The sequence below is a fragment of the Melozone crissalis genome, unplaced genomic scaffold (genome assembly GCF_028551555.1).
Source record: "Melozone crissalis strain CALT ecotype California unplaced genomic scaffold, PUWL_Pcris_2 ptg000036l_1, whole genome shotgun sequence".
NCBI classification, from domain to species: Eukaryota; Metazoa; Chordata; class Aves; order Passeriformes; family Passerellidae; genus Melozone; species Melozone crissalis.
In genome coordinates this window covers 15,312,987-15,325,863 of record NW_026535814.1, presented here as the reverse complement: position 1 = coordinate 15,325,863, position 12,877 = coordinate 15,312,987, and the positions used below count along the sequence as shown (strand labels likewise).

Genomic DNA, 12,877 nt, shown 5'->3' with positions numbered 1-12,877 from the left:
TTACTCTCTCCTCTATTGAATTTTTTGCTAAAAGCAGCAAGATTATCTCCTTTTTTCTCCTGCAAATTAGCCAGACAATACACAACACTGCCACAAAAATATTTAAGTCATTTAGATATAACAAGATCATGCATCTACTAAGGCAATACAGTCATTGGACAGACATGCATGTCATAAATATTTTCATAATCTGCTTTAAAAAAAAAAAAAGGAAGTTTGAAAAAACAGTACAGGAGAAATCCTACAGATTTTCATTCCAAAAAAGGTAATATATCTAAATGGACACATTTGGTAATTCTTCATATGTTCAGGAGCACAAATATTGAATTTGCAAGATGTTAGTTACCTGGGAGAAGTGGTACTTGGCATTTCACTGAAACGTAGCTTTATGTCCAAGAAATATGCATTTGAATGTATTAGAGTAATACTTTTTATGCAGTTTATTAGTAAAGTATTGAGGTTGTATGAGGAGGAGGGGGAAACACAAAAAAATTAGAAATGCAAAGGTTAGAATTTCAATAGCCACATTTACATGTAATACTGCAAGTACTACATATTTTATAGAATAAATTAGTTAATTTTTTTCACTGAATGTAAGTCAAAGAATTAAGAGCTCATTTATGGCTCTTATGAGATAATAACCTCAGTGGAGATAGCTGGCTTTGAGAGGAGGGGCTGCCAGCACACAGTGGTGACAGCTTACAGAAGCCAGGAATGGATGTCCAGGGAGCCAGGCAGGGAACAAAGAGCTTTTCCTTGGGGTGAAGCTCCACAAGAAGGCACAGCCAACCTAATGTTCAACTGCTTCCAAAGATACTCTCCCACTCACTCCTTCCATCCACACCAGCTCTGCTGCCCCACAGATCGCTCACTCCAGGCCTGAGCAAACTGTCCCAGCGAGGCAACAAGACAACCAGGCACAAGATCAGGCATGAGGCAAGCAGGGGGAGTGGAGCTGGGAGCAGAGGACACCTCTTCCAGCAATGGTCACCTGTCTGGGTGTGTTTATCCACCTTGCAAAGTCCCAACCCCTTGCTTCAGTTCTACTCTTAAATCCTCAGGCTGTGAAGTCTGCTCCATGGCTACCTCAACTACTCACAGCTTACTCCTTGCTGAAATACTGTCTGCCTCCCACAGGCTGAAGTAGAAAAAAAAATCCAAAAACTACAGCTCCTGCTTCCCCAGAAACTGGGAAGAGAAGGGCCAGACTCTAGCACACCCACTGATTCCCTTCACTGATCCCAGTCCACTCTTTCCACTGGCACTTTGAGCAGAAGTGAAGCCCAGCTTAAAATCTGAAATGTTTTAGTTCAGAGCATCCAGCATCTACCTAAGAAGCTCTTGAATTCAACACATCAGCCTCCACATGCTTGTGCAAGCTATGTTCATGCTACAGCAATTCAAACTGGTCTCTTCAGGTCCAGGTTTCCAAGTGAAGCCAACATCAGGTTGCTCCACAAGGACTATTTATCAAAAAATGCCTTTCTTATATTACTTTTTGCAAGAGGGAAAAAGGCAACTAAACCAGAAGACAGAGAATCTCCCCCCCCTCTTTGGGGGGCTTTATGATTTAAGAAGAAATTTCTCATTTTATCTCACTTTATTAATAGAAAAAGAAAATTAAAGCAGCTTCCAATCACAGCAAAGTGAGTCTGGAAAAAACTTTCCAAGAAGCTACTAGCAAGAGCAGAGAACACAGCTAATGAGATTCTTCACAATCAATATAATAACAAAGGCCTTCCTGTTTTTTCAGAATGTTTGTGAGAACTCACCACCTAGTGACACTTTCCTCACGGGTTTGCCAAGAGCATTTTTGAGACAGGCAGGAGCTCTATTGTTCCCTATTTACACATGAGAAAACCGTGTCACGGGGAGTCTTTGGCCATGTCTGAGCACACAGGTGCAGCCCAGCAGCCCCACACTCCTCAAGGCAGCTCCAGGACATGTGTCTTGCAGTTGCAGGTAAACTAGTACAGCTCAGGCACAGCACTAACAGACCAGATGCATCTTGCACCTGATTAGCTCAGAGTCTGAGTTTGACTGCATTCACCCATGCAGAAAAGCCCTAATAGAGCTCCCAAGCATCAAACAAGATGTCCAGTGATGATTCATTCCTCTAGTCCCTGACTGTAGCTTCAGCTTGGACTGTTCTTTCACTCAGGGCTGCATTCTCTGATCCATGGCCAGAACAGAACAAGGAGCTGAATCTCCATCTTCAGTCACCAGATGCTGCAGTCCCATCAGCCCCCATATCCAATGGAAGATTCTCTAGAGACTCAGAGCTATTACAGAGATATGCAAAGATGAATAAAGCAATCAAAGGAAAGAAAAAGTCAAACACACACAAATTGGATTGGAATTTAAATCAGACAGCATTAACTTGAACTCTGTAGTAGAGACACAAGAAACTTTCTGTGATGTGATGAAGAAAGTTTTTTGACATGTGCACTCACGACCCAGTAGCCACAAAGCACTGGTCTTTTTAAATTCTTGCTTAAGGACATGCAGCTAGAAACCTGACCAGTTATCACCATGTTGCCAGTTTCGGCAGACTCAACTCTTTTCACTGCCTCAGGTAGGCCCTTGAAAACAAATGCTGTGAGAAAAACTAGACAAGGAATGAGATGCTGAGGAAATGCCACTGACAGTGGGTGGATGAAGCTACACTAAGCTCTGAGAGGTCTTTGGTCTCCCAAGAAAAATCTCCTCAGATGAACTGCAGGCAGACCTGAGCTTGCCTGCATGCTGTCCAAGCAGGTGTGTGTGCCAGACCCATTCAAGGAGCCATGCACAGTCCCAGCAGCACAGCATCAAGCACCACGAGCCTGATCCAACTTACCTTGCTTTAAAGTTTTTGTGGGGTTCGTCTGGGTGTTGGTTATTTTCTGGCAGTAACAGCAACACTACACCACTTCCAAAACGCCTCTGGCCTGCGGCTGGCACGTGAAGAATGTCACAGCAAGCTCACAGCTGTTTAACAGACACACCACTGCATCCATAACTGCGGCACCATGTACAGCTACAACATTTCACTGTACAGCTCACAGCCCAAAAATCATTCTAAAAAATGCTGCAAGAGTAAGAAAGCATTTCACCAAACTCAGGCAAAGGCTAAGACCCATGTTTGGAGCTGGGTCTCCAAACAGGGCAATCCCTGTAACTACAACTAAGGATCAAGCTACATCTAAGCTTGATGCTTCCTAAGGGAACCAAACTTATAGAGTCTGCAGAGCCCCAAAGACCCACACCAGACTAATGGCAAATTCCACTATAAGTGCATTCAGCTTGAAGTGGACCCCCACTTTTTTTCATGCATCACCCAAGCATATATTTTTTACAGTATTTTGACACATAAAGCAATGGGGTTTACTTTCTGCCTTAATATTTTGCATATCAATAGGAGAGAGATACGGTGCCTTTTGGGAAAGAAGTAATATGTATGTCATTCTGATTTCCACCTGCAGGCTTTTTTCTCTCTAACCAAAGAAAGGATTAAAATAATGCAGCTTCAACTACTTACATATGAAAAGTCACATGAATAAAAATAAACTGCTGGTATTAATGAATTAACATCTAAAAGGAACACTTTAAAATATAAACTAAGATATTCTAAGCTCTTTCCTTTAGCATTTAACAATTACATACTTCATTGGAAGCTGACCCACATTTACTTTTAAAATACTACTTGGGTTTAACACATACAGTCCTGTGCTTTGACAATTTCATCTCAGAAAAGCAACAAGACTGCATTTTAGAAATCAGACTATCCAGGCACAGATCAAAGCCAACCCTAACATGTTTCTTCTGCCTTAAAATTAAGAGAAATAAAATAAGTGGTGTGACTCTATGTGAGTCATTGTTCTGAGAAAGGGTAGAAACTAGTAACTTCTATGAAGGTTTATTATCTAAACTCTGAAGTTGCTGCAAAGACTGAAGGTAATAAAATATTTTATGAACAACTTCCCTTTGCTCGTTCTTATATAACTGAGTTTATGTGGACTCCCTGGCACAGCGATGCTAAGAACCTGTAGGGAACTTTCCGCACATCCACTTTTCGATGTATTAAAGAAATCATCTGGTGAGAGTCTGAACCTTATGAGCCTTCAATTCAAAAGACAATTTCCTTCTGATCCAAATGCCTTAGGAAGCAAGCACAATTCTGAAAACACTATAAAGAAGCAAGTCACATACAATAAGACAGAGTGATCTCCTGTCTGAAGCCCAACAGTTACATTTTAATTTACATTTGAATATTTTAATGTTGTTATCCAGTCAGTAAATTAACTCAAGATGCAAGAATAAAAAGGGAAGATGCATAGGGAAAAAGGTCACAAGGTCTACAAAAGTTAAGAACTTCACTTCTGTTTGAAGCATCAGCATTATGTTGTTGAATGCCACAGTTCTCATATAAAAGAATTGCTTAATACATTCCCATTCTGTTTGAAGGGAAATTAAATTTACATTCTTTGGGAATATGGTATTGTAATTAGTTCATGACTTGATTACACTTTGAAGTGAGCCGAGACTGCATATGGTGCATACAAATTAGTTAAGTTATGGTTACCTACCTACAGAAAAGCTACTGAGTTAAAAAAGTTAGCGACAAAGCCAGGGCAGCCCTTTGGAGCTCTCAAGAAGCACACAAAAACCATCCAATTCCAATCTAGTCTCTGGACTCCCAGATGCCAGGTGTGAACAGAAATAAAAAACAAGTTTCCTAAACAGCTGAAGAGTTGTTTTCAAAAGATAAGCTTTCCATTTCCACCTAGAGCACCTGTAGAGCCACTGTTAAAACTGATCCCAAGGAAAAAGCAATAAAAGATACAAGATTTCCTACCCCGGTTAAATTCACCACTATAATTTATCCTAATACTTGTAATTTTGAAATTTCTTTTATAGACAGTCTAAGTTTTATATTATCTACCAAGATACTCTGTTCCAAACAGATGATGAAATTCCCAAGTTCGCTTTAGCACTCTGGAAAATATTGAGATGCACAAATATAGTGCATCTAAAATTGGCCAAAGAAGAAGATAGCCCATATGATTTGATGAGAGCAAGGAAAGTATTTAAACATAAAACTAATTCCCAATATAGCAGATGAACTCAGAGAAGTCTCTAACATACTTTCAAAATGCAAAAGCAGTTTAGGGTACAGGATTTGATCCTACGTATTGAAAATCCTTTCCACAGGATATGCCAGTCAAACTGGACAGCTTATCTGCCATGTACTCTGGTTCAAAGGTGGGTAAGGACAAAAATATCACACACCATTGTATGCCAGCAGATGTGCCTGGATCGATAAATGCAAATACCATCTCAGAGCTTGCATTTTCTATTCCAAGTGGAAAGCACATCTCCAGCGTTATCTTCATTAATACAAACAAAAGAATACTTACAAGCAAAGAAAAAAAAATAAATCGAAGATTTATTTTACAGGCTGGCTCTGCTAACAACTTTCTTTTACTGAAAAGGAAGGAAAAACATAACACACAAAAAACAAATGCTGCTACATATACTGACAAAAACATGTATTTTCATAATAATGAACATAGGAGACCTAATGAGAGAAAAAACTATGAACCTGAATACACAAAATACAGACCCCACAGACCATTGTAACAAGATACTGATCCTGGCATGGGCCATGAAAATTTCTACTTTTAGCATAAGAACTGCAGTGGCAGGAGATTTTCCTCACTGGCAAGAAGGAATTTGTTCAGAACATACTTGCTCCTTTCAAGAGAGCTCTGCCAATGACTATAGTGACTTTCAGAATTTAAAGACTTCCTTTGGCATTTGCTTAAACGGCACAGCTACCCAGCCTCTTCCACTAGAAACTGTGAAGGAACTTGTTACTTATGTATTTGTCTACCAGCCAGTAAATGTACCATGCATTTTTTATGGAAGAAAGGAGCCTGGAGATTCAGACATACACACTTTCTGTGCGAAACAGTCCCAGCACCTCAGAACAACTCCACACATTTCATCATGTACGAGAGAAAATAACCACAACCTGCACTGTGTGAGAACACAAAGCCAAAAGGAGGCATTGTACCTATCACCATCCACACAAAACCGGCGCTATTTTTCCTTCTACACATTTAGAGCGCAAAATTAAACAAATAAAAGGAACACTGCATAATTTAGCTTTCATTTTGTATCAAATTGCTCATAATTGTAACCATAAAATGATAATATTGTGCCATATGTGCATCTGCAGAGCCGGCAGCGGCGCTGACCGGCCCCGGCCGCGCCAAACGTGGGGCTGTGGCGCCACCGTGTGCCCGCGCCGGGTATTGCCGCCGCTCGGGGTTCATTTTCGCACCGAAAGCATCGCCGTGCAACCTGAAAACGTGCAATCCTCCCGCTACTCTTCTCCCTCAAACCGCACTCTGCCCCACCCGCAGAGGGAGTCACGGCTTTATGTGAAACACCCATCGCTGGGAATGTTTGCTGTTATAGTTGTAGGCTTTTGTAAGAATTAAAAAAAAATTTCGCAGCAGCCACTGTTACCGTTTACACAAAGGCATTTGTCATCTTAGTACTACTTGATATTAAAACAGACATGTTCCTTACTCTAATTCGACAATGGAGCTCCTGGCAGAAGCCTGAGGAGAGATAAGGTGGGAATTGAGGTATCTGAGAAAGGATGCTCAGCCTCTTATGTTTAGACACAGTAAGAGGAGTTATTTAACAGGATAAATGTGAGCTTGGAGTCAGAAGCGTGGAGAAAAGGGGATGAAGAGGCAAAAGAGAAATGGAATGTAAAAGCTGAACTTACTGAGAGCAGGGCTACAGCACCTCCATCTCAATTAAAGAACATGCATAGTAAATCAAAAAGGTATCTGCTTTGCAGGGAATGAGAATGTAAGATCACAAAACATCAACTTGTTTTATAACTAAGCCAATCAGGTTTGGTCTTGGTTACTATCAGAATGGGGATCACCTGAGAATACACAACGGTGTCTGTCTTGTTGCTTCCTTGCAGGAAACAATCAATCATCGCTTTTAATTTTATGTATTTGATGTCTCTCACTGAACCTTTTCCTTACCCTTAAACAGGAATAATGTTGATGGAGGAAGGCAGTCTCCTTCAGCCCAGCTCCCACCACCTTCAGAAAGAGAAAGTCCTCATTTGGGTCCTTACTGGAAAGGAAATCTGGATGCTAGGGAAAGTTTTTATTTGCTGCTTCCTAGCATGGTTGCCACTCTGTATCTTCCACAGCAGGCATCAGGCTTGGGTATCTAAACTTTCTTATCTCCTCTTTTTAAACCAGAACATAATCAGACAGCACCATGCAGATTTTAATCTGACTATTGGTAAATGGTGCAAGAGGCAAGATGAAAATCGGTAGATGTTGCTGGACAAAAATAAAAAAAAAATAAATACCAGTGAACCAAGGAATCTTGCCCTTCTTATGGAACTGTCCTCAGCACTATAGCTAGAAGAGCACCAAATGTAAAAATCACAGATCATTCTAGATAATTTATTTTTTTCCTTTAAAACTATTGCTATTTTGACAGTCTTTCTAACCTTGTTAGAACACAATCTGTTTGCATGATGTAGAGAGAAACGCATTGCTTCTTTTCCTAAGATACAGCTGAGGTCAAAACAGACTCCATACCAGCACAGTAATATTAAGGAAGGCGTCCTCAAACCTAAAAAGGGGAAAATATTACATGATGGAGTGCTGGAAAGATCTTTTTCACCACGTGCTGTACACATCTCTAATGTGGTAAGGACTTCAAAATGACAGAACCCAGAGAGTTGGTCCTTCCTTGTGAAATCTGGCTTTAAACATGCCAAACTCAGAAGCACTGGTTTCACTGAACTGAGGCCAGGGAAGGAAAGATTTAATAACAGCCTCATTATAAGGTTCATTGTTGTAGGACTATTTAATATACAAGATTAACACATCTTATCTCCCACTTTCACTCAAACCTATTATACCCCTCATTAATACATGCACATTTCTACATCATTTACAGCACTCAGGAATCAAATATTACTGTCTGAAACAGGGTGTGTTCTGCTGCTCTTCCTGGTAATAGGCATTTTTTGCAATAACAGTACTCAAAAATAAGCCTCACAAAATTAGAGACATGGGTAGGTAAACTGGGCTGTCTAAAACTGGGAGAAACATAAAATAAAAATAATTAGTTCTGCCAACATTCTGGATTTCATTTCTTGATTTTGGTTCAAGATCAACAACCAGACCATCCAAATATTATATGACAGGAAACTTCTGCTTTCCCAACCTAACGAGTAATGGCATCCTTTCCTCCTGGCAATTTGAGATGTAGAATTAGTAAAGTGACCCACAGCTCCTCAAATTAAGAGGCATTTTAAAAGTCTTCAGATCTGGACAATCAGAGAAGAAAAGGAAGCTGTAAGGTAAGAACACCACAATACTTCCCCAGATCACACTCCTTTGTGTCCACAGACACAGCAGGGCAAGGCAGAACAATGTACCTTAAAATTACATGAAGGGGAGGAAAAAATATCCACTGCTATGTTCTCAGGAGATCAAAGGCTGCAGGTTGGCCCCTATTCCTGCAGGAACTGTTATGAGTTTGCAAGCATCTCAGGACAGAGAAAATGCACTTGTCTGGCAACTGAGCAGATCCAGGTGCCTACAAGCCCTCCTGTGTTCCCCTAAGCTATGGAACTGCTCTCCACAGGAGGCTGCAAATGTTTATAGGAAAAAACCTTAATTTCTGAAGCCACCCTATGGTAACAAGAAGGTTTCCAAATCAAATGGACATTACATATTGAGGAGAAAGGTAATGAATGACCTGGAATGGTTCTCCTGAGAAGTACTGATAGCAAAGACTTAACTTCCATGGGCCAAATGTATAGCTCCTAGGATTTTTTCTACTGTTCTGGGAGGTAAAGATGTTTACTCTGGCTAATTAATTTCATATCAGAAAAGGTAATTTGCTGGGACAGAGTGACCCATTTACACTGAAATTCAGGCTTTTTGGAACTGTCCACTACTTCAGGTAAAAACAGTCATGAGGAATTGGAAATTGCTACCTCCTGCAAGAAAAACCACTCATCCCTAAATCCTCACATTTATTACCACTAAAGAATACCTGACATTCTGGAGGTCTTCTTGGCCTCTTACAAGGAGCACACCAAGGTACACAGCTGATGTGCATGGACCACGGAAGTCCAAGGTATTGGTGGGGAAGAGAGGAAACCTTTTCCCCATAGCTATGACTCCTTTTTCCTCCCACTATAGTTCTCCACTCATCTTAGAGAAACATTGCTATGTGTTAGCCTTGAGGGTATCAGTGCCAGAGGGCTGTTACTCCTGAAGACAGGAATTCCTGAATCTAAACTCAAAAGTGCTCATCAGAAGAAAAAATAGCTGAAAAGAGTTTGCATAAAGACAGTTACTGGCAGCAAGAAAATGATACTTTCAGATATAGTCCCTCTCACAGGATTAATATTTGAGTAAGCAAATAGTTCTTTGGCAAATTCTTTACTTATTGCAATGCAGTCAGAATCACAGTGAGATGACTCCATGCATACAGTTGATAATGCAGGGATCACCACAGATGCTTAGAAGGGCTCAGTCAACTCAAGAATGGAATAGGCCTTCTTGTCAAATACATTCCCGTGGTTATAAAAAATTTTTGAGCCAAACCAAATACAACATAAGGAAATGGGGAAAAAATAATCAAACACTAAAAAGGTTTTATATAACAGGGACCTAGAAAAGTCAGAGAAATTAGGGATATTTTCCAGACAAACGGTGATCAAGGTAACCTGCACACCAAGCTATATGGGAATGCCTATTTCCTGCCAACAAGAAGGAAAGGAAGATTACTGTATGTGAATACCTTGTATGTGAAGGACCCTGGACTAGAATGACTGGTTTTCAGGAAAAACACCACCATAAAATTAAAGAAACAGAGAAATTAACAGAGACAGCTACCCTCCTCTGAGAAGTTCAAAACAGAAGACATATAAAGGGCACAAAAGCACTGAACATTTAGTCAGATTTTCTCATTGATAAACATCATAGAGACTATGGAGCCCCCAAAGATTTAAGACTTGACTTCTTTACTGCAGGATCAATTTAGAAGCCAAAACTGCAGAAAAGCTGCTCAGTACCTCTCCTTAATTTCAACAGGTCAAGGAAACATCCATACCTTTTCCATCTCAAATGGAAAATTATTCCTGTACTAACAGCCAGAAACCTTCATCACTGCAGTATCTCAACAGCTCACGGGTATCAACAGACTCATTGCCATCATCCCTGTATGTTCACTCTGCAGGGAAGGTCACATTTGATATGGGGGAAGCAGAGATACAGACAAGGTATGTGATTTACAGGACTTCACAGAAGCAAGAAAACCCACGTGCATCAGACCTGAGAGTGCCTCCACAGCAGCCTGCAGTGCCATTCTGCCAGCAGCATTCTCGGAGCTGTTGCACTCCATGCTGCTGATGTGGCATTCTGGGCAGCCTCCCTAACAGTCCAATCCCCAGTTAAACCAGGAAAAAAGGGATCTGCACTCTTTTTCAAGTTTTATGAGTAAGACATTTCATATATTCTTGCCTTCCCCTTCCAAGGATTAAGGTGAGAAAGAACTGAAGCAAAATACAGACAAAAATTAAAGCAGTAACTGTACCACAACAAACCTGCCTCTGAAGCAAGAAGGAACAGACAGCACCAAAACATCAGATCTGACAGGTTGCTCTGCTACCAATCTGCACGAGCAGGTGAGACATGTCACTCCATGACAAGTATCAGAAATAAAGGATCTTAATGCAACTTCTAGTGTTTTATAAGATTTCTCTCTATTGTGTGGAGGGAGACAACAAGCAGTTCTAACAGAACATGGGGAGATTTTTCTCCCCTGAGCTGCAAAGCTTTAAAATTAGCACTTTGTCTATGCTTGTTCTTTTAATGTCTGCATTTATTAAGGAGCAAAACAACCATGCATCTGAAATGCCAGAGAAATATGGATCCATAAATAATGCCACATTCCTATTCACACCTAATCTAAATATTTATGTAGTAATTTACCAGCAAAAGATGCAAACTATTCTTTAAATGCTACATTGTATTAAAGGTTAACCACGTGACATGTTTTATTATAAGGCACTGAATTATGTTTAACACAAATTTTTATTTTCAGTGAAAGTTCTGGTGTTGAAATGGATGGACAGGGACAAGGAGTTTTAGTCACCTCTAAAAGACTAATGCTGAAGTTCAGACCTCTTCAGTATTTTTCCAGTCCACACAGCCATAGGCCATGCAACTCAGCAGCACACTGATTGGGAGAGGAAGGGCCACCTTCTTCACAACTAGAAGAGCTAGAAATGGCTCTGTCAGGGAGGCTTGGTGCTTGCAGCAGGCCTGTGGGTGCAGAGCTGCACTCAGACACGCAGCCCCCACTGGAATCGGGGCCACATCAGAAGGGCTGTGCATGCCCCTGCTGAGGGAGGTGTTAAATGGAACAGCAGAACTGCCCCCAGCACAAGCACGTGCCTCGAATCTCACAGCTGCTAGACGCAGCCTCACCCTGACAGCGAGGGAACACCTCTGTGCCCAGTATCTCACACAGGAATTCCTGATCCACTTCTCACTCAGTCCTACAAAACCCAGCTCCTCTCTCACTTCATGTCCTGCTGCAGTCATCATGACATATTTATGGCCGTAACTGTTCCTTTTGGCTCCTCCTTCAGCTCTCACCTTCATGCCTTCTGTTCCTAAAACCTTTCATATTAGACATAGTTTCCAACTTATCTTCTATTTTCTCTCTTACACAAGGCTTTCTTTAGAAATATTACTTTGCTGACTTCGTTTCCAATTCTCTTGATCTCTACGTGATCTTCCACATAGAACACTTTCTTCAAGTCATCACTTTCCTCAGATGCAAGACCTTTGAAGCTCACTGCAGACTCAGCCATGCAGGAACTGATACAAAGATTTCCCAGTGTTTTCCGTTTTCACTAACAGAGCCCCTTCCATTTACATTACACTGAGAGAGATCCACTCTTGTGTGACTTTTTGAGCCTACAACATGCCACAGTTTTCAAGGCCGTTAAACAGAGGGGTAAAAAAAACCTCACGCTTAAGTTTAAGCAGTGCTCTGGAAGCTGAATATCTTCCAACTTGTAGTATAAGAAATAAATGAACACTACTGCCAATATGCCACCTCCTGTACTGAAACTCTCACGAGAAAAGGAATTCCCCAGGTCTAAGCACAAGGTATACACAAATAAGCATTATGACCCATTTTAAATGTCCGACTTCTTCACATTTCCTTTGTGACTGTTAAAGCAAATACCTCTAACTCAACAGCAGAAAAGACTCACTTTTTCCAGAAAAGGCTAATCAGACACAGCAACATGAGATGCAGTAATGCTCCCTGCTTCAGCAAGAGGTGAAGCACAGACTTATTGACAGAATCTGCATTTTTGGTTCTCATGTGCTCCGCCTGAATAAGCTCACCAATCTGAGACAACACTTTCAGACACTGGTATTTTGAACACCACTGGTCTCTGGGGCTATCCTTTTTCTGCACCTCACTGTATTTAAATCGAAGAAACCTTGGCAAAAAAACAGAGGAAGCTGGAAGCATAAGTGTTCATTCTTAAGTTGCAGTAAAATCTTTCATTTCAATGATATACAGAAGTACTTGGAATGTATTACAGCTGATAAATGCAGAAATGAGGTATAGAATACTACTGAAAATAGACCTTATTTGTATGCACGCCATACAAATATGTTAAAATACGTAGTTAAATATGCTGTTGGAGTTAAGTAGCTTTCATAGAAGAGAATCATTGCAATTATCAGTGGTAATAGCAAATCCTCTCTGATACAGATGTTTACTTCCTGTTCTAAGAACT

The 12,877-nt window shown here is 40.7% G+C and overlaps 1 protein-coding gene across 1 annotated transcript in view; it reads right to left on the bottom strand.

Annotated features, from left to right (window-relative positions):
- Window positions 1-11,932, bottom strand: part of KIAA1328 (KIAA1328 ortholog) — a 113,956-nt gene extending 102,024 nt beyond the window's left edge. The window contains exon 1 of the mRNA XM_054283405.1: window positions 11,813-11,932. Coding sequence (XP_054139380.1) covers window positions 11,813-11,932 — 120 coding nt within the window. The remainder of the gene's footprint in view (window positions 1-11,812) is intronic.
- Between the last annotated feature and the right edge of the window lie 945 nt (window positions 11,933-12,877).